A 21675-nucleotide genomic window follows, 5' to 3' on the forward strand; every position below is an offset into this window, starting at 1 on the left:
AAAAAATGTATACACATTTTAAGAAAGGAAAAAACTGTATTTAAATTGTAATACTCAATATATACTGATAACAAAAGATGAATGCAAGTCACGAGTATACATTTTTTTGGCACCCCTGGTATTGACAAGATAACATGGAGTTTTGTTCAATTAATAAACATTTTCTCAGTACTTGTTATGTGCCAGGCACTGTGGGAGGCACTGAGGACACAGAATTAATACATGACTCCTGCCCCATACGTTTAGGGTGAATTGAAGGAGGAAGAAACAAGTGTTACAAAGGTGTTAGAAAGCCATTGTGGTCAATCACTTATAAATCACAATACACCAATTCCCTATTTTTAGTAGTTCCTATTAAATAAAAAACTACCTTCCACAAGAGATAAGATAGAATGGAGATTATTCAAAATGCACCGTGTCAAACTGAAAAACGAAAACACTGAGTAAAAAATTTGTTTGGCCAGAGGAAAGAAAACAGGGAATGCAAAATGGAAGTTGGACTCCTTGACGAAGTGCTTTGAAACTCACACAGTTGAGAGGATGAAGTTTACACACAATTAGCGCTTTAAGGAAGAGTCTTGAGATGTATAACAAAAAGTTTTGTAAATGCAAAATTTGGTATTATTGGACACGAGACGGTTAAAGTACGTCAAATATGAGCTAGCCAAAGCAGATCAGAAATAAAATAGACGCAGCTGCTAAAATTAAGATTAGTAAGGCGACACTCAACCACGTGGACGGGGAACGCCCACTAGTGTTTGGAGGTCCCCACTCATATGTCCAACTACCTCTCGGCGACTTGGGTCAGCTACATGGGGCCCGCCAGACTTTCCATTTCTGACCAGGAAATTATAATTAGGCAACGTCTCACTAGAAGACAAACCAAAGTCCTTTTTCGGACCTTTCTGACGGCTCTACAGACTACCGCTGCAGCGCAGGATAGAGCACGAGCAAGGTACTGCGTACCACCCGTCCACTACGCAGCTGCGGCCAGCTTTTCTGTTCCCAGCACCCCGCGGAGAGTGCTGACTTCCCATTGGATCAGCATGGGGCCATGGATGGCTTCCGATTGGTTGAAAGGAGGGGCGGGAGAAAGGCGTGCCCTGACGTCACACCCATCCCTAAAGTATCCTTGCTGCTCAGGATTATGGGAGGGAGGGGAAGTTCCAGAAGAAGAAAATAACCCGGAACGACCTTTGCGAGCCAGGGCCTGCCCTTCTCCGGAGCTGGGGTCCGCATCCACCAACCAAACGAGCTCCGCCCCACACCCCGCCCTCACCGGGCATCAGGTGACAACGGAGCCGCGCGGTCACGTGGTTGGGGCGCGCCCGCTTGTTGTGGCTATGGCGGCCTCAGGCTCTAGTGTGGTGAGGCGAGTGGAGGAACTCGGGGACCTAGCTCAGGCCCACATACAGCAACTTAGCGAAGCCGCCGGTGAAGACGGTGAGGGAGCCGGGGAGAGGGAGGCGGGAGGGCAGACAGTGGCTCAGAGCTGGTGCTCTACAGCCGTGGGGACTTGAGGCTGCGGCCTGCGGGTCGTGTGTATCCCGTGCCAGAACTACCAAAGGTGCTGCGCTTCTGACTCTCGCTGCACGGTCAGTTGTCCACCCCGAAGAACTCACATTGCCTTAAACCAAGGCGTTTGCGCCGAAACCTCATTTTTCATACCCGATGTTAACCGCGTACACCTCAAGTCAACTCGGTGCTGCTTTCCGGTAGCGATTGAGAAAAGGGCAAAATCCTGATAAGAGTACACATGTACACATGAAAGCTTAAATGAGTGGTTAAAGCTGAATGATAGCACGCAAATAAGTAATGGTTGTTTGATGTGCAATAAAGATAGGAGAGTGTAACAGTTTCACTTTTTTATTTCTAGTTTGTAAATTTTTCTCTCTACGTTTTGGATTCTAAACTCAACTGTAAACAATATTCTACGGAAAAGATCTACATTGGTATAATTTAGACGATTCTTTCACATACATCACCCAAGGGCTCTGTCAGGATAGAACGGCTCTTTGGAAGTGTCTAAGAGGTTTCCTTACGAAAAACTGGCTTAGAGAATTACCTCGACTTCTGATTTTAATTCTCTTTCATTACTTCCCAGCTGCCTGTAGGTTTTACATTATTTCTTTTTGAGTTTTCAGCCTTTACTACCGATCGGTTGTAAAATTCTTGTGGACTGACTCATTGTCATCGGACTCGTAGGAAAATAGTAGTGGGACGTTTACCCAAGCGATTGAAAGGTTGCTGAATTTATCGAACAAGGTCTATTATGAAATGTCTCTAGTTCTAGTGAGGATTATTTGCTGAATTATCTTTTCTTAGGAGTATGCTCTTCAAAACCCACAGAACACTCAGAAGCTGTCTCTTTTGGTTTGTGGTAAGTGAATCCCAGGATTCACATGAATACTTCATAGGCAGTAGTAGCTATTACCTGAAAGTGTATCTAAGTTACTTCTAAATAAGCTATTTAGCGACCTCCACCCCACCCGCTCCATTTGAACCAGCCTAAAGAGATCAAAGAATGGTTTTTATTCACTTATCATTGAACCCAAAAGTCATTCTCATTTTTCAATGGAAGTTATTTAATCTAGTCTAAAACGAAGGTTGGCTATAAAAGTCATGTGGTATACGTGTTTGAGTATATTACGAGTTATTAGTATTACTTGCATAATTTTCTAAATTTTATAAAGTTTAATTAAGATGTGGTTGTATGTATTTGAATTGAACTTGGCGTTCTTTTCCCACACAACAAAAATAATATGTATTTAAAATCTGTCCAGTAGTGTAACAATTGTATATATTAGGTTATAGGGATTGATAGTTCCTGCTGTCTTCTTCAAATTAGATCAGGTACTGCCAGACATTATTCCATCTAAGAATGCTCTCCTTTTCATTTCTCACATTTCATTGTTCATTGAGTTCTTAGTGTACAAGCACAATATGTTTATTATATGGAAGTATGCCATGAGAGGAACTTTTTCCTCTCATTATGTAAGAACCACTTTTGTCTTGCCAGTCATTGCTTTGACTGAATGGTTCTAGTAAAAATACTGCATTTCATAAAAATTTTCTAAAATGTGAGCTATTATTGTCCCCTCACCCCCAGGAATTATGTTATGAATTCATGTGAGATACTCCTTCAGCCATGGTTTACTGAATTCAGTGCAAATCTTTACATTTAAAATAATCCTGCAAATTAAGTAGAAAATGTCAACACAATCTCTAAAGAAGCAAATAAGGCGTGCCATGTTCTACACATTTTCAGTTTACAGTGGAATCTTTTTTTCTGGGTTGTATAGATGATACTTGCAGGCTGGGGAGAGATGGGTGGGCAGTGCTAAAGAAGTATCAATTCAGGTGAATAGTGGACCTTATAGTAATCAAAATCTGGTCTAGATAGGGCTTACACCTCACCTGAGAAAACTTAAGGTCATTATATGATTGCCAACAGACATAACTTAAGTTGTCATGTGCTTTCACTCCAGCACTGAAGAGCTTATCTGTGTACGTGCTGCGGCTGGACCAGATGAGCCCGCACCAAGTGCTACGTTTTCTGTCCATTGGCCAGTGAGGAGGAAAGGATATATATTTCAGGAGGGAAGCATAGAGGGGCAAACGCAGGGACATTTGTGTCTTGATGATGGGCATATCTAAATTGGATTACATGAGGTAATGCAGAAGGGTGGCTAGCACCTTGGTGTGGACACTTTGTGGTCCCTTAGGGAGGAAAAATTCGTAAGAAAAGGTACAACCATAGAAGCAAGGGGAACGTGATGTAGAAGAAAGGGAAGAAATCGGGACAATGTTGGGGGGGCCATATCAGAAGTATTTAGTTCTAGTTCTTCCAGGATTTGAAGGGATAAGGTAATTTGTTCCATATCTGGGTTTTTTAAATAATATACAGATGTGTTATGTAATTTTAATTGTAATTGCTATTACATACATAAATACATAAACAACTATGTTAAAGTTTTAGTTGCTCAGAGTTGCTCGAATGTTTTGTGAGACATTTGAATTAAATCAATAATATTTTTTTGGAAAATACATTTATGAAATGGTAAGTTTTTAATGGAAGCACTTTCTGTAGGTTTATGTATATCATTTGTACTATTGCAGTAAAAGTTTTAAATTTAATATTTAAACATTTTGAGTGTATCACCATCATAAAAGAAGCAATATGAAAATACAGATTGTATTTAAGAAATGGCAACAGTGAAAGTTTTTAGTCTACCTTTCCAGGATAAATTTCCATGGTAAATTCGCTTAATTGGGATTAGGCATGATGATATCCCTTTGTTTTACATAAGCTATTATGATCATGCTGCCTGTCCAATACCACAACATAATTTCACTTAATCATTTCAGGTACATAACTTTTTTTGTTTGGATAACACTCTGAAACTATGTGAAGTAATCATGTTTTTATCTCTTCCAGATCACTTTTTAATTCGGGCCTCTGCAGCTCTTGAAAAATTGAAACTCTTGTGTGGAGAAGACAAAGAATGTTCAAGACCATCAAATCTACTAGAACTGTACACACAGGTATTGAAACAGATGTGGTTTCAGACATGTTACGGGTGCAGATTGCTTATTTAAATGGTTGATTCCAAAATTTAGGTGTAATGAAATCAGTTTATTCTCTATTAAAGTGTTTAATTTTGTTCAAAAAATTGTATGTATAAAACATATAGACTTGAAACATTGATCCAATATGCAAACAAGTAAGATTTATGAGATGTGTTGATAAGAAGAGTCAGGAAAAAAATCTTGCACATAACAGACTTGCTTCCCTTTATAGATACTTAAGCAAAACAGGAATGTATACAATTTCCAAGTTCTTACAAGGTATTCACAGAGAATGGAGCACTCTATGAGGGCCCCAGTTATTTTTTTTTCCCTGGAATTCACCTTTCCTTAGGATTCTCAACATGACTCCCCCTGCTATTGTCATGAACATCTATAATATTGTTCTGTTCCCCTTTTTTCTTTTACTTTGCTCTCAAATTCAGGCCTCTGTATGGACAAGACCTGTTTTCTTGGTTTTCTCAAATACTGCTGAGGCAAGTTGACATTAAACATAATTTCATTATAGTAATTAACATTCATATAGCAGTTTATAGTTGATAGAGTGCTTCATATGTCTTTACTTGATCACTAAGGAATACTAAAGATGACATGGTTATAGAAAGTAAACTCAGTTAAGCTTCCAGAGTGCACATTTATAGCACTTCCATGCCTGGCACTGTGCTTTCTGTTAGGAGGTACATAAAGATGGTTTCTGCCTTCAAACGTCATGGTTGAATGAGCCTATAAGAATTACTCACAAACCCCAAAGAGCTGTTATAATTTGGCAGAACTTTGCTGGCTTTCTTTTCTTTTAAAAAGCTCCCTGCTTGTCTCTTTTCTTCCACACAGGAGAGTTCTAAACACTTAAATTTATTGCCAGGAATAAGGCAAAAGACCTAGAGATGCAGATTTACATTTCCCAGACCCCTTTGGACCCTACTTATAATTCTGATTAACAGGTCATTCTCTGTGGGACACCCTTCCTGGCTTAAGCCTTCCTTACACACAAAAACACTTATCACTTCAGTAGTGCTGTGTGCTAGGTAACATACCAAGTGCTTTACATATTTTAATTCAGTTTATCCTCAGAGCAAGGAACTTTGAAAGTCATTTAGTCCAATTTCTTTATTCTACCAATGAAGAAATTGAGGCTTAAAAACGTAAAATCGACTTCTCCTTTGATTAGTCAGGTGGTTAGTGGTAGTACTGATACTAGAACACAGTTTCGTTGGACTTACTCCAATAGATTTTTTAAAGGTTTGGGGAGTTTTAAGGTGCTTAAACAGAGTTTCTTGTATTTAAAAATGCTGAGAACTTAGTGTTTGAATTGCATAATGTTAGTGATATGCTTGCTGCCTTTATTGAGTGGCAGGATACATATCCCTCAAATGCTGAATCTACATTTAGGAAAACAATTCCTTTAAAGATTCAATTTACAAAACTAGTGGTAGTGACCTTAACTTTATATACATCAGCCATTTAGAAAATGTTCAGAGTGTGTGTGTACCATGTGTGTGTATAACATAATATACTTTTCATAATTAATATTGTATATGTTTAGCTTATCTTAATTAAAACAAATATCCATTTTATTTATTGAGGGAAGGAAGAGTCTAATTTAGTATTTTAGTAAAATAGCTATGAAGTTTTCCACAGAGTCCATCTAAGATTATGTTTCAGCTAGACATTTTGGTTACTTTTCAAATTTAAATACTGTGCTAGAAAACTTAAATGTCTACTAAAGCATCTCTGTATGTAAGGTTAAACTATAAGAGTTATTCATTCAGGTTTACGTCATTTAAAGATAATTGTTTTCTTTTGTAATCAGGCTATTTTGGACATGACATATTTTGAGGAGAACAAACTAGTAGATGAAGATTTTCCTGAAGATTCTTCAGAGAAAGTAAAAGAGCTGATCGGTTTTCTTTCTGAACCAGAAATTTTAGTTAAAGAAAATAATATGCATCCAAAAGTAAGTTTTACACTCATGAATTTTGATGGAACGCTGCTAATTCTTGCTATATGTCCTGCTCTGTAGAGTCTATTTTTTCTTGAATGTGTCTTTGTCTCTGTTTTAAATTAAGATTGAAGGAGGGATATATGAGAGTTTAACACTTCAGACCAACGTCACAACTAAAGTATTGTATTTTACTAAATATGTGTCAGAACATTTGCACGATGGAATTGTATTGTAATTACAGTGCCTGACAATTTTCTAAACACAGATATTTTCTATTTCTGTTCCCTTTACTTTTGCAGATGCAATATTTTCTTGAAGGTCCCCAGTAGCCTAATTACCACATATCTTGTCCTTTTGACAGTCCTCATCTTCCTGGACTTTTGCTGCCTTTCTCCCCGTTGATCAACCTATCCCTCCAAAGCATTCCATGCTCCTCCTCTTCATCTCGAGAAGCCTTGCTCTTACTCTTTCTGTAGCAGCTCCCATTTCTCCCGTTCTAGAAATATAGGCACTCCTATGGATGTTTAATCTTCTGATGGTCTTTTCTGTCTTTGCTTTATAACCTGTTCACATGCTTTTTACTGCCATCGTTATTTAGATGATTCTAAGATTTTTGTCTCAAGTCGTGGCTACTCTTTCAAGCAAATAATTTCTCATCTCTAACTGCCTGCTGCTTATCTTCTACTACATATCTTTTTTTTTCTTTGTGTTTATGAGGGGATGCTAACTGTGGAAACAAATAATCTCAAATTTTAAATGACACAGCAATAAAAGTTTAATTTATTAAAACTGCTTTTGTGTATATCTTTTTACTTATTTTATTCTAGCAATAATAGAAATAGGTAAAATCTTGTTTTAAATAATAACAGTATTTCTGAAAAGTTATCTTTTTAATCAGATTATGGAATACTTATATTTCAGATATGTTAGAATTTGCTACTAACATACTTAAACAATATTTTCTAAAAAATATTTGTAAATTGGAGTAGTTATTTTAATTTCCATGTAGCAATAGATTTCTATATTTCTAATTGTTTCAAAGTAAGGCATTCTTGTGTAAATAGCTAAACGAAGGGCAAATTTTGTGTGAGTGTTTTTAATTGCTCGGTATTTTGAAATTTAACTTTGATTTTTACAAACATCAAGTTTCTCTTCTTAGCTGTGTCTTTGTTGTATTTTAGCACTGTGAATTGCTTGGGGATGAACTCCTGGAATGTCTTTCTTGGCGACGAGGAGCCCTACTTTATATGTATTGTCATTCTCTGACCAAAAGGAGAGAGTGGCTCACGAGAAAATCTAGTTTGCTTAAAGAGGTAAAAAGGAGTTCCTCATATATTTTTGATTGTTGACAGTTACAGGTTCAATAAGCTGTCTTTGGTTAATATTAAGAGTAATGGAATCAAAGGGCCTGGGTTTGTATTCCATGTTTTTTACTTACTAGCTGTGTGATTAAACAAATTGGAATTGTGAAGATTAAATAAGATAACATGTGAAAGCCCTTCGTAAACTGGGAAGTTCTCCATGCTTTTTATAAGTTCAGGATTTTTATTTTTTAAATATCAGAGTATATTAATTTTCAAGCATATTTTTTGGCCTAAATAAAATAAACTTGGTTGTGAGCCTGTCTCTTTTAGCAGATTACTCCTAAAGAACTCACATGACCCTGTTCCTAGAAAATTGTGGCTCTCTGATTTAGTCTGACTCCTCAGATCAAATCAGTAAATCTAAAGATCCTGTGTAGTATTTTATCACTAAGGATTCTTAGGTTGATTTTACATGTGGTTTATGTGGGCCAGGAAGTGATATATCACACTTTTAGATGTAAAACTTTGATCATATTACTTCTAAATTATAAGTACATGCATATTCTTAATAAATTGTTGTTGAATGTACCTTGATTATCCTTATCCTTTTCCTCTGATAAAATTTTTGACAAGTATATTACTGAATCATGTGTTCTTGGTTGTTTTGTTTTTTTTTCATACTGTTAGTAATTAGAGCATTTAGAGGGTTACACTTTATAATGTATATTGTAAAAGTTTTGGGGTGGTGGATTCTTAAATATTATCGAAATGTAATAGCCATAAGATACATCTATATATTAGCCCATTTTCTCTTGAGTAAAGAATGGGGGAAAATTAACATTTGAAGTTTCTATAGCTCTGCGTATAATACTTTGAATTCTTTGGCTTTGACTTTCATTTAGTACCTTGTTGATGGAATCAGTTACTTGCTACAGATGCTAAATTATCGGTGTCCTATCCAATTAAATGAAGGAGTTTCTTTCCAAGACCTAGACACAGCTAAGTTACTGAGTGAAGGTAATATTTTTGTTTTTAAAGCTTTTTAAAATTTTCAGAAGTTTATTATATTTCACTCTGATTTAATTTCAAGTTACATTGTAGACAAAAATACTAAAACAGCTTTTAAAGATTCAAAGATCTTCTCGTGTAATATAGAAAAATACTGCTAAACTCTGTTTTGTAATTTTGGGAGAGTTATATATCATGTTACTTTTACTTATTTTGCATCCCCACATAACCCGGATCAGGTACTAGTTTCCACTACTACTTGTAACAGAAACTGGAAGTAAGTTTTGAACAAGATAGAACTTTATTGCTCTTTCACATTAAAAAGGTCCAGAGCTGGTTATTTTGGCTCCATGGTGTCATCAGGTTCCTATCTTTTTCTTCCATCGTCTTTAGAACCAGAGCCCTTCAGCTTCCGAGGGAGGTTCTTTATATGGAATACCATGTGAACAGTACTTCCCAGAGTTATGCAACATCCATCCCTATGGGAACATTGCTACCATTCTCAGTATCCCTTGATGCTCCCACTCCTTCCATCTCACCTATGTTTCAGTTTGTAGGAATGGCAAAGGATGTTTCTTTCACCCAAGTCTGCTCCTTTGGAGCAACTTCCTCAGAAGTTTCTTACAATGCATACAACACTTTCACCTACATTTCACTGGCCAGAGATTTAATCACATGGATTCATGTAGCTACAAGGGAACCTGGAGTGTATAGTCTTTTACATGATACATTGTCATCCCAAATAAATAGTCTCTTTACTAAAAAAAAAAAAAAGGGGGGGGAGAGAATGAATATTGGGTGGCAACTGTTAGTTTCTGCCGCGAACATCTGTGCACTTAAAAATGTTAAGAACTGGATATGGAGCATCATCTGGGTTTTAGACTGAAGTGCGGGAGGGAAGAACCGCTTGTTTTTACCATCTCTTTTTACAAATGGAGGAACTGAGGTCTTGATAAATCAGATGAACTGTTCAAGGTAACATAGCAGCTGACAAGTGATGTGCGTGATCATGTGTGTAATCTCTTTTATACTTCATCTGAAATGTTGATGGAGAAAAATAAAGTATCGGGAAAAGAAGAAAGATTTTTTACAGAAAATTCTCTATTTTAATAATATTCTAAATATGTTTTTATTATTTTTCCTCTGTTAGCTCCTGTGGGCTTTTCCTTTCTATTCAAAAATATTGCATAGAAAAAAAACCCATGATTTAAGTGTCATTAACATATAGTCATACGTGTAGTGTCCAAAAATTGTTACTTTCAGTTAATTCAGGCAAATAGTGTGTCCTAATAAAAAAGCTTATTGTGAATGCAAAGTGCTCCTTCAGTAGGCATGACATTTTGACAAACATGGGGTGTTTTGATTTATTTATGGAAGTATTCCATATAACTAGTAAACTGATTAACTGCATTGAAAATGGCCTTTCTAAAATCTCTTTATCCACCCACATGGATTGATTTAAAAGAAAAAGCAGGAGTGGGCACTAAAGCCTACTTAGAACCAAAGGAAGTGGCACAGATCACCAATTTCCCTTCTCCCATCTCTAGTCATAAAGTAAGATGCTTTCAAGGCCTGAGACTTTTTCTTCAAAATGCATGTGATACTGGTGTTTTCTCTTAGATCGTAATTTGATTGCACTAGCCTGTAGCTTCTATTGCTTCTACAACAAGGGAACCAAAAGGGATAGATGAGGTCCCTTTTTTCCAGGAAAAAAGAAAACAATATTGGTTCCACAGCAGCTTTGCCATAGTACTTAGCCCGCTCTTGCTGTTGTCGTCTTGCTCTCATCTAAAACAGTTTTCTCCTCTGTAATTCATCTCTGTCAAGATGATTAGCAGCCAGGAAGCCTACTTTTGATAGGCTGAATTACCTCTAATACCCTGTTGGAGATATCTAATTATGTTTTCATTTCTTTTGTTAGCCAATATAAAACATAATTCTGAAGAATCCTCAGTACTCATTAGGGAAGAAAATTCTGTAGGAGTCATCAAAATATTTTTGTGGCCAGCTCTTAATGATAATTTACCTAATTTTAGATAAAACTCCAAACAGTGTATACTTAGTGAGATTTTTTTTTTTCTTTTTCCATGGTAAGATAATCACATTGTCCCTTGAACACTGCCTGTATGTCATTAGATTTTCAGCTTTTAAAAATTACCAAGCAATGTATTTAGTAAACCTCTTTACCTCTCTCTAAGCCTCATTCCTCTGTGGGCTTTTATAAAAATAGCCGTGTCAGAATAACCCTGGAGTTAAATAGGTTAAATCAAAATACTATTGAGCTTTGCACATCCTTAGTTTATGGTCTTTTTATACCACTGAGGAACACCCCTTTCCAGCTGCCCTTTGGCCGATTGCTTAACCCAGAAACTGGAATTCAGATCCTGTAAAGGAACAGCTCTAAAGTGGCATCACTGATGGCCTGCGTAGCTGATTAAAAATATAGATTTCTGTGTACAAGCTGCAGGTTCTGATTCAATATATGGAATCTAGGAATCTATTTTTAATAAGCTCATAAGTATGCAGCCAGATACAGACCTCACAATTTCTAGGGGATGCCAGTGTGGTGGCCACTCTTTTTCTGTGCAAGTCATCTTTCTGCCCTCACTCACTTCTTGGGTTACTTTTCCTCTCTCTCCCTGCATCCCCCACTATGACATGTGTATTCGCCAAGGACATGCACAATGTAAAGTGAAGTATTTTATCGAAAACCATGCTGAGCATTAACAGAAAAAAGAAAATAGCAAGGAAAATTTGCAGCAGCACAAAGACTATAGCTACAGAGTAGTAGATTAATTGGAGGATAAGAGAGCGAGAAAGTGCCTAATTTTTATGTTGTTCATCCTTTTAATGCAGGATATTTTAATGCAGTAGCTTAGTGTAGACTATGGACCAGCAGCATCAGCATCACCCTAGGTCCTAGGACTTTGTTAAAAAATTCAAATTCATATCCGAATCTGAAATTCTGGAGGTGGGGCCCCCCCAGTAATTAGCATTTTAGCAGATCCTCCGGGTAATTCTAATGCAGGCTAACATATGAGAACCACACTTTATCATATAGCCATTCATTCTTTCCCTGGTTACATCTTCCCATAGGATATTTTGGTCCCTTATTCAGCAGTCACTCCTTGTTAAAATAATGAGGCTAATTTGGAGTTGGGCATAAATTGGATCTTAGATCTCCCTTAGGCAACATTCTCACCCTTCCCAAGTCGCTTCACTTTTCAGGACATACTTCAGCTCCTCCTCCCAAGGGTCTAGTCTGCTTAAAAGTTCAACCTTCCCTCTATATCTTTCTCTCTACTCCCCTCCACCAATCTTTATAGGAATAACTAGACAGGATGTAGGATTACAAAAAATAAAAAGGATATGCATTCAGTGAAATGCATCTAATACAAAATATAATTCTGAATAACATCTAATGCTGCATTCAGCTTTTGCTCTGAAGTTTATGATCTTTTAACTATAAAGGAATAAAGTAAAAAGAAATGATTGTACATAATATGCATTTTACTTATTAAGTGAATGTTGTCTTATACATAGGAAGCATAATTAATATAGTGTAGCCCATCATATTTTCATGAATGCAAGCCTCAGATTCTGCTTTTAAATGATTATTTCTTTTATCAATATAACAGTTTAATGAGTCAGCTCTTCTGCTAAACCTGTTTCTTCTCTTACTACTACAGAGGGTGCCAAAAAATGTATACATTTTAAGAAAGGAAAAAAGCTGTATTAAAATTGTAATACTCAATACATACCGATAACAAAAGATAAATACAAGTCATGTTTCATTTCTCAAATTACAAGAGGTGCTACATACAAGTGATTATCATTAGCGTAATTTTAAGACAGTTTTTTTCCTTTTTAAAAAATGTATATACATATTTTTGGCACCCTCTGTATATATAAGCTGAATTTGAGGTGACGTGAAGAGGATAGCTGTGGGGACAAAAATCTGAGGCGATAAAAAGCTTACAATAGACTCAAGATGATAGAAACTGCAACAGTTTGGGAAGGTGAATTTTTCTTCTATTTTTGTGTCTCTAGTATCATCAGTCATTTCTGATGAGCCATATTAGGTAAGCAACTGAGATTATGATGCTCATTTATTTGAGGTAAACTTTTCTAATCACACAAGTATCTGTATATTAGAATAAATCATTTGTTTGTGTTTTAGTGGCTGTAAGAAATTAACTTTTCATAATTTACCTAATAGTCAATAATTTGTGTCCAGATCTTTTTGATTCTTGGTCTGCTTGTCTTTCAACCAAGTTAATATATATATATATATATACATACCTTATGTGCCACCGATGTTTAATTATATAATTGTCTATTCCATAATAAGAATACATTCAATTTCTGATAAAAGTCCTGCATGTATTCCCTTTTCCTGGGAACGTAAAACTACTTAGATATAATTTAACATCTTTGATAATTTAGAAATACATAGCCTCTCAGGGTCATGTTTTTTAACATGATAATTTCTGTAGACTCTTGTAGAAACGTAGGAGTTGTTGGATACTTGACAGGAACTATAACATTGATCCTAGAGTACACCCGAAATTAAAAGTTGTGTTCCTGATGGCCTTCAGGGAGAGACTGAGCACTCTGAAATTGTATGCAGAATTTGAGGTCTATTATTCTAGGAGAGATTCCATTGATTAGATTCTTCAACAGGTCCTGAAGCAATCCCCAAAAGGTTAAGGGTACACTGACCTAAGTGATCTTTTAAAAAAATTATCTGATAATACTCTGTTTTATTTTGTTTTTTTGGTGTGGTGGTGGTGGTGGTGGTTGGGGGGTGAGGGGCAGTGAGCTTCCTTATAGGTAAAATAAAAATAGAAGTGCCCATTATGTGAGGATTATATTAGTGATATTTGGCTTTTTAAGTGTAACTGTTAAACCAGTTGGGAAAAGGATTAATGATATAAAAGGAATTTATTAGAGTTTTAAATTCTAATCTCTCAACCTAAATGACTTTCCCAGGAATATTTAGTGACATTCATTTGCTGGCTATGATGTACAGTGGAGAAATGTGTTACTGGGGATTGAAGCATTGTGCAGATCAACAGCCAGAAAATCATGAAGTGGATACTGGTGTTTCTGGAGCAAGCTACACTACACACAAAGAACCCTTGGATTTCCGAGAAGTAGGAGAAAAAATTTTGAAAAAGTATGTATCTGTGTGCGAAGGACCCCTGAAAGAACAAGAATGGAATACAACAAATGCAAAACAAATTTTAAACTTCTTTCAGCATCGCTCTAACTAGTAAGTTCATCTAGTCCTTATTGAACAGAAAAACAAAAGACTCTTCCATTTCATGGAAGAGTCCTAGAAAAGAAGACATGTTGACACTGAATTTAAGAGCGTCACACTACATAAAGATGTCCAGCATGGTTAACTGTTTTTAAATGCCCTCACCATCTTTCACTATATTCTTAAACCTGTGAAGGAACAATAATTTCTAAAATAGCATGTATGTTATTCTAACTCAGCCTGAACTACAGATATCCTGTAACTAATACTAAGGAGGATTCCAGTTTAGCTTTACAAAGGTTTTTTTCTATTACTTCAGATTATTTTTTTCCATTGTGATAAAATATACATAAAGTTGACCATTTTAACTATTTTTAGATTATTTTTCAATCTCCCTGTCTTGAAATTTGCTATGCTTCAAAGGTTAAAATCGAGTCATCTCACTGCTTTGGCAAAATTAAAAGTAATATTCAGATTCCATTTCCAGAATAAGATAATAAAAGACTTCACAAAAGAATTGTTTAATTATTTTACCATGTACTACAAATGGCATTTAAAATTTTTATTAGGCATTTTATAAAATTTTAAAAATGATTTTCCTATCTTGTTTTAAAGAATATCATGACTTATCAAATGCTTAATGAAGACAAAAACCAAGTTAGGTTAGTCCACCATTAGTCCACTGTTAGCTCATATGTCTTTAAGGCGTACCTTTTCATATGTATCAAAATTTTAATAGATACATATATATGTGTGTGTGTATGTATATATATATATACATACATATATATGTATATATACATATACATATACATATATATATATACATACACACACACATATATATGTATATATAAATACATATATATGTATATGTATTTTTTTTGTCTTTAGTAGTAGGGATGAGTGATAAAGGCCAGAGACCCTAACTGGCTATCTTGCTTACAGTCTTACTGTCTACCTCAACTCCTATTGTTATCTTGGAAAGATCTGTCTGATACCTTGCTGATATTCTTGACTTTTATGCCAGTGACTTCATCACATTCCCGGAACTTACTCCCACGACCACATCTTAAATATCACCATCCTCAGTTTCTCTTTCTGAAATCTTAAATTTTAATAACTGATAATTCTCATCTTCTTAGCTTTTTCCCTTCCTCATTTTTATTGATTTTTCTCTCCTTTATTCTGCTCTCTTTTGCTTCTTCACAGCCTTCTCTGCTTGACTGCTACTTTTTCTCCTAAACTGTCAGCCCATTTAAGATGTTCTTTCTTCCTTATCCAGCCTCAGCTTTATGGGGCACCAAATGAAGTGCTCTCTACACTCCCTTCAAATCCGTCTTCGGCCTAATCATTCTGCAAGCCCTCAAGTTGAATTACTTCTGTCATCCACCTTTTCTGGATGCTAAGTTCCATGTGAAGTACGTGCAATCCTTCAAAGTGGAATTGCTATAAGTATTTCGTCTTTAACTTTAGAGAAGCCCTCAATATAAACCTTTTGTTTCGTACCAGTGTTGCCCCTTTCCCTTTTCCACTATGGCTAATCCAAACCACTAACTTTCCTCAGGACTTTCCTCAGGCCCTCTGTCCCCTCCCCTAACATATGGCCCTTGGTCCCGTCTTACAGAAAATCAAGACTATGAGGAGGTCAATTTCTATTTACCAGCTTTGCCCTACTCATTTTCTCCTTTTTTTAGAGGAAAAGAGGTAGCCTGCTTACTCTTGAAGACCAATCTCCTCCACCTTTCCTCTCTGCCATCTTAACTCATTTCCCCAGGGGCTTCTCTCTTTCTACCGACCCTTTAGGTATCGATCTTCCCTACAGTTTCTTTTTCTCTTCCTCCCCTTTTTCCTTCTTCTTCTCCTTTTCTTTTTACTTACTGTAAATACTCTTCTTATGTGATGTCATTCATAGACATGGCTGCTTCTACCACCTATAATGTTAGGCTGACTCCCAAACCTGTAACTTGAATCCCAGCTTCTCTCCTGTTCTTTAAACCTAATTTGTAACTGCCTATTAAATTATCTTCACCTAGACATCCCATAGTAATTTTAAATTCAGTATGTCCAAACCGCTAGTCCCCTTCTTTCATCTAAAATTTTTTCCCTTTCATGTTTTCTCTTCGATCTTCCACAGAGCAGGACAAGGCAGAATGCTGTAACCTAGCTTCTGCCTACCTTCCCAGCTTCGTCACTGCAGTTCATCCTGTGTGACCGTGTTCTAGTCTATTGTTCCGCAAACATTTAAAACCCAGGTTCCTTTTTGATAAGTGTAAATATTCTGATAGAGCCTTTTGGGACAAGTAGAATCTCTCCTCCATCTCTTTGCTTATCCTTATACAGCTAAGATTTTTATTTAACTTAGATTTTTAACAAGTTTTACTATGAAAATACCTTACGCTTTCTAAGTATAAATATTTAAATCATTTTTAATATGCTTTTTAGAACCATAGACTGCATTTCCCCCTCTTCCCCCCCCCCCCCCCCCCACCCCCCCCCCCACCCACCACCCCCCCCCCCCTCCCAGCCCCCTAAGTTGGAGCATCATGATCAAGTACTTCGAATCTGCTCCGATGTGCTGTGTTTTTTTTTCCTCAATATCTTTAGAGACTGCATTCCTTCCACCTGGAATGCTTTGCCCTTCTGTGTGACCAAGGAAATAACTACTTATCCTGTAGGACTCAGCTCCAGTGGTAGTGTATCCACACAGCTTTTTTCAGCCCTTTCCAGTCAAAAGTATGATGCTCTAAGATGCTCCTTTGCTTCTGCCCGCTTAGTCTTGCCCTCCCACGTTATCACCGATCACATTGCTTTATAGTTATTTCCTTATAAGTTGGTGAATTTTAATTTTTTTTCTTTATACATAATGCTTAATGAATGGTAGGCCATTAGTAAAGGTTTTTTTTTAATTAATAAGAGACATGACTCTAAATGCCGAACTCGGCATAAAAAGGTGGCTGCTACTAGATCAAACTGCCATGCCCTCTACACTATTGGTAGACAAGGCAGATAGGGAAATTACTCCTCAGAGGAGTAAAGTATTGTTTAGATTTGGAACCTGAGAAAACGAGAACTTTCTCTTTAAAAGTTGGGAACTTCCATTTTGCCTTTATGACCGTTGTGAACCACCTTGGGTCTCTCACTTGGGTCCTCACAGCTGTACCAACAGCTGTGAGGGTACTACTGGGTGCTTTTTGTACAACTTTCCATTCTCTACACAATTGGAGAACACTTTATAGGCCATAACAATTACAATGCTTTTTACTCTAGTGTATTACAAAACAATGAACAACACGTTTTTGTATGTTTAAAGCCTATTAAGTAAATTCTGTTTCATTTAGAATGAAGTTACTTCAAGATACTAAATACCTAAATACTCCACATAAGGAAAGTACTATAATTCACTCAACAACAACTATTATGTGCCTACTACATGCCGGGTTTTGTCCTAGGCTCTGAGGATACATAGCTTTGTAAAAACACCCTCTTTCAGAACTTGTATTCTAGTAGAGGAGGTGGTTAACACATTTTTAGAATAAATGTATATAGCTATGTTAAGTGATGAGTGCTACGAAAGATAAAGCAGGGTAAGGGGCTAGTGTGACCCTGGAGAGGAGTGCTATTTAGGATGTTGGGAAAGCACCTATCTACTTCAGCACTTGCCTTTTTAAATTCCACCCATTTGGTTAAATGCCTTGCACATTCAGTACATTTATAAGTTTCTCTTTCTTATGGAAGTGCTGATACTGAATTAAATAGTGAGTCATCACGTAAGACCTTGTCATTTTTATTACATTAAGGGTTTCTCTCCAGTATGGGATTTACTAATAGGTGAGTGAGAACCTAAAGGCCTTGATGGATTTATTACATTACACTTGGGGTTTCTTTCCCTTTCAGTTCTCTAGTATTTACTAAAAGTTAAACTCTGTTAATGGATTTTTTATAATCCTTAAATTTGTATTGTTCTTTCCCAGTATGAATTTCAGATGTCAACTAGGCTCTGAGGTTTAACTGGCCTGTCCCCTTTGCTTCATTATAGGGTTTCCAGCTACTGTCAGTTATTTGATGCTGATTAAGATGCAAATCATGACTAAAGACTTTCCCTTATTCCTTTGCATACGAGAGTGAGGTGGGAGTCGAGGCTAAATCCCACAATACAGTTACGTCCCTACCTTTACAACCCCACTGAATTCTCTGAAGCTCATTAAAGTGGGAGCTGTGTCAAAGGTATTCTCAGATTCATTTTAATGGCATTTTTAAAACCCCACAGCTGGTTGACATGTTAGTTTTAGATTGCTTATCACTTCTCTCTCTCCAGCTTTCAGGGTTCCTTTTCTGGCTCCCATAGGATACCCCATCTGCCACAGAATCCAGGATTCTGTAGTTCTTTAGTGTCACTTTCTTGTATTATATTTTTAACACAATATGAGATATCATGTTACAAAAGTATTACATTAAAATACGTTCAATGTATCCACAATTAAAGTGTGCATTATGTATTCATGCTGGTGTTTGTTGTGTGTTTGACTAATTCTAGTCAAAATTTTATGGAGCATATAAATTAAAAAAAAAAATACCATGTCCCCCTATTTGTATCTTGTTCTTTGTTTTCTTTTATATCTGGGTATTGTGTCAGAAAGAAAACTTTTATCATCTCAGTTTACTATTGACATCTGCATATTATTTCTTCTGGTCCTAATAACTTTCTGACAGGGTAGCGTGGTGGTTAGGAATACGAGCTCTGGACCCAGAGGCCTGAGGCTAAACCCCAGCCCTGTCATTTCCTAGCTGTGTGGCTGTACATAAAATACTTAGCCTTTTTGTGCCTTAATATTTTAACAAAGGAGTAATAATACTAGTGCCTACCTAGCAGGTCATTGAAGAGTGCATTAATGTTCAAAGTACTTAGTTCAATGTCTAGCACGTGGAAAGAGATCGAAGAGTTATTACTGTATTTCCCTTAATGTATTGTTCAGTGTATCAGCATAATTTGTTCATCATGCCGAAAACTATAATACGAGCCAGAATAATAGTGACAAACTCTTGCTCTGGCCGGTGAGCAGTCCCTCACTGCCTTGTCTGCAGTTCAAGTGGTGCTGGCCATTCTAAAAGGAAGCAGGTTTCAGAGAAGAAATCATGGGCTAGATAGGACTCTCAAATGTTTTGTTATACGTATGGCCAGAAGAAAACCTACATTTTCCAGAAAATTTTTAGGCCTAGTCTCCAATGTATATGCCCTCTGCATACCAACTTCTACCTTTACCAATCAGCTGGATTGACTTTGCTTCTGGTACCTTTTGGTCTCACTCTTAACTCACAAGTCAGATGTATTTCTTGAAATATTAGTCATCTAAATATAATATATACCTTATTTTAAAATAGATTAAACCATAGTAAATCCACACGATTGAGTAGTATGTAGGTGAAAAAGCAAAGAGGAGTATTCCTGTATAATACTGTGGGTTGGTCTTATTAAGTGAAAAACAAGGTGGAGATGGTGTGTAGTACTGTTTAAAAAAACGGAATGAATGTGTATGTATAACATTGTTGCTTATATTTTTCTGTTGTTGCTTATTTTTTAAAAAACACCCCAAACTTTTAAAAAGTTACCTATGTGGAATGGGAGGTGGGAGAGGAACCAGTTGGAGGGGACCAGGATGAAAGCTAGACTTCTCCGAATATACCTTAATTTTGGACATTTTACTTTGGAACCATGTAGTATACTTTTATAAAGTGAAATTAATCAAAATTAAAGAAAAGCAACACCTAAAAATCCAAAGCAAAATGAAACAAATGAGGTGCTTTGTGTATCAAGTTGGTGGCTTAAATACATAGGAATGTTTCAATTATCTTTAAAGCACAGTAATTTTTCTGGGCATCCCTAGGGGATATCCCCAAGGGCAAAAAGAGCTGGAAAGAAATCAAACTCCTCAATAATTATATTGTTAATAACTATGCTAATGTAATTAGAAATGAGAATTTTCAGTGTGAGGGAAAAGGGACACTGATAAGAAATCAAGATAAGTAAATGTTCTGTAATTCTAAACTTGGGAAATAATAGTATGAACTCATATTTTCTCATATAAAGACCACTAAATAACGTCCAAATATAATTCCTATTAAAATGAACCAGGGCTCCCCAGAGATAAAGCTGATTCTGGATCTTGGGCAAGGCAATCAAATGGTAGATGAGGAACAATTTTCCTTCAATTTATCTAATAAGAGGAATTACAAAATTAGAATAATAACATTTGCAATCTGTAAACAAATAGTCATTGTTAACTGTTAAATCCTTGAGGTGAAAAGCTTATGGGAAATTAGATAATGAATGGATGAGGCTTTTGAAACCACTGATCAATCTGAATATTAAGAATGACTAGCAGCTCCCAATCCAAGATATTTTACAAAACCAACCTAAATTTGATCAAGCCTGGGATAGAGGAATGTGTTAAAGACACCATTGGAATCATGAAGAAAGTCTGAAAAGACTTGACAGATTGCAAGGGAAATAAAGGAGGGGAGTCAATAGAATGAAAAAGTTTTAGGAATATGTCAACCAAATGCGACGTGGATCTTCTTTGGGTCATGATTCAAACAAACCAAGTGTGAAAAACAAAATTCAAGGCTGATGGGGAAGTTAATCACTGACCTGATATTTGGTGATTTTAAAGAAAGTTGTTTAGGTTTGATAAATGACACAGTGCTTATGTTTCTTAAAAGTTACCTATTTTTTTAAAGACATACTGAGATATTTAGGGACGAAAAGATATGTGTGGGATTTGCTTAAAAATAATAATCCAGATTTGGGGATGTGTTTATTAGGTGGAGATAGTGATGGAGCAAGATTGACCATGTTGCTAACCGTTGACTCTTTTCTAGTGGTTACTTGGGGTTTTATTACGCACTTTCCTATGCATATTCAAAATTTGCCATAATAAGAATTCTAACCCACAATGTATCATTTACAAATACATTTCTTTGTAAGAGACCCAAAAATCACTTCACTACTTCATACTTGAACTGGTATTTTTTTTCTTGTGCTAGTTCTTTCTTGCTCCTACAGAAGGAGGAGAAATGCCAAATGGTTAAATCATTTCATGGTTCTTTTTCTTCTTCGGATAGCCTCTCAGAACTAAGCATGCAATTGGATTGGTTATTGGTTTCTGGCAGTAGCATGCAAGACAAATAATGAAACTTCAAATTCAGATCTCACAGAACTTCAGTTATTGGGCTTTACTGGATTTCTGTTATTTCACATTTAGATCCCGAGATATAACAGATATAGAGAGAGGTAGAGGTGAATATATATTATGTTAAATATATGTTATGTATGTATTTAAATATTTGTATATATACACACAATTTATGTATATGTTCCCTATAGCCTATCATGATCCTTAAGGATGTTAATAGTTTTATGTAGTCGCTGCTCCAGTCTTATATTATGAAGACTATAAAAATGGAATTAATTTTAACCAGTGATTTGGGTTAGATGTGAGAGAATATTTTGACAATTGAGATAATAAAACAATGGTGGACAGCAGTTGATTGGAAAATTTGGAATTTCCATA

At 36.1% G+C, this 21675-nt stretch overlaps 1 protein-coding gene across 1 annotated transcript; it reads left to right on the top strand.

The window, feature by feature from the left end:
• The first annotated feature begins 1181 nt into the window (after positions 1 to 1181).
• RIMOC1 (RAB7A interacting MON1-CCZ1 complex subunit 1) lies at positions 1182 to 14893 on the top strand. The gene is made up of 6 exons (XM_033109821.1): positions 1182 to 1443; positions 4439 to 4545; positions 6398 to 6541; positions 7711 to 7842; positions 8736 to 8850; positions 13834 to 14893. Exons 1-6 carry the CDS (start codon positions 1344 to 1346, stop codon positions 14115 to 14117), a joined length of 882 nt encoding a protein of 293 aa, XP_032965712.1. The 5' UTR covers positions 1182 to 1343; the 3' UTR covers positions 14118 to 14893.
• Positions 14894 to 21675: the final 6782 nt, after the last annotated feature.

This window comes from Rhinolophus ferrumequinum, chromosome 7 (assembly GCF_004115265.2).
Source record: "Rhinolophus ferrumequinum isolate MPI-CBG mRhiFer1 chromosome 7, mRhiFer1_v1.p, whole genome shotgun sequence".
Classification (NCBI taxonomy): Eukaryota; Metazoa; Chordata; class Mammalia; order Chiroptera; family Rhinolophidae; genus Rhinolophus; species Rhinolophus ferrumequinum.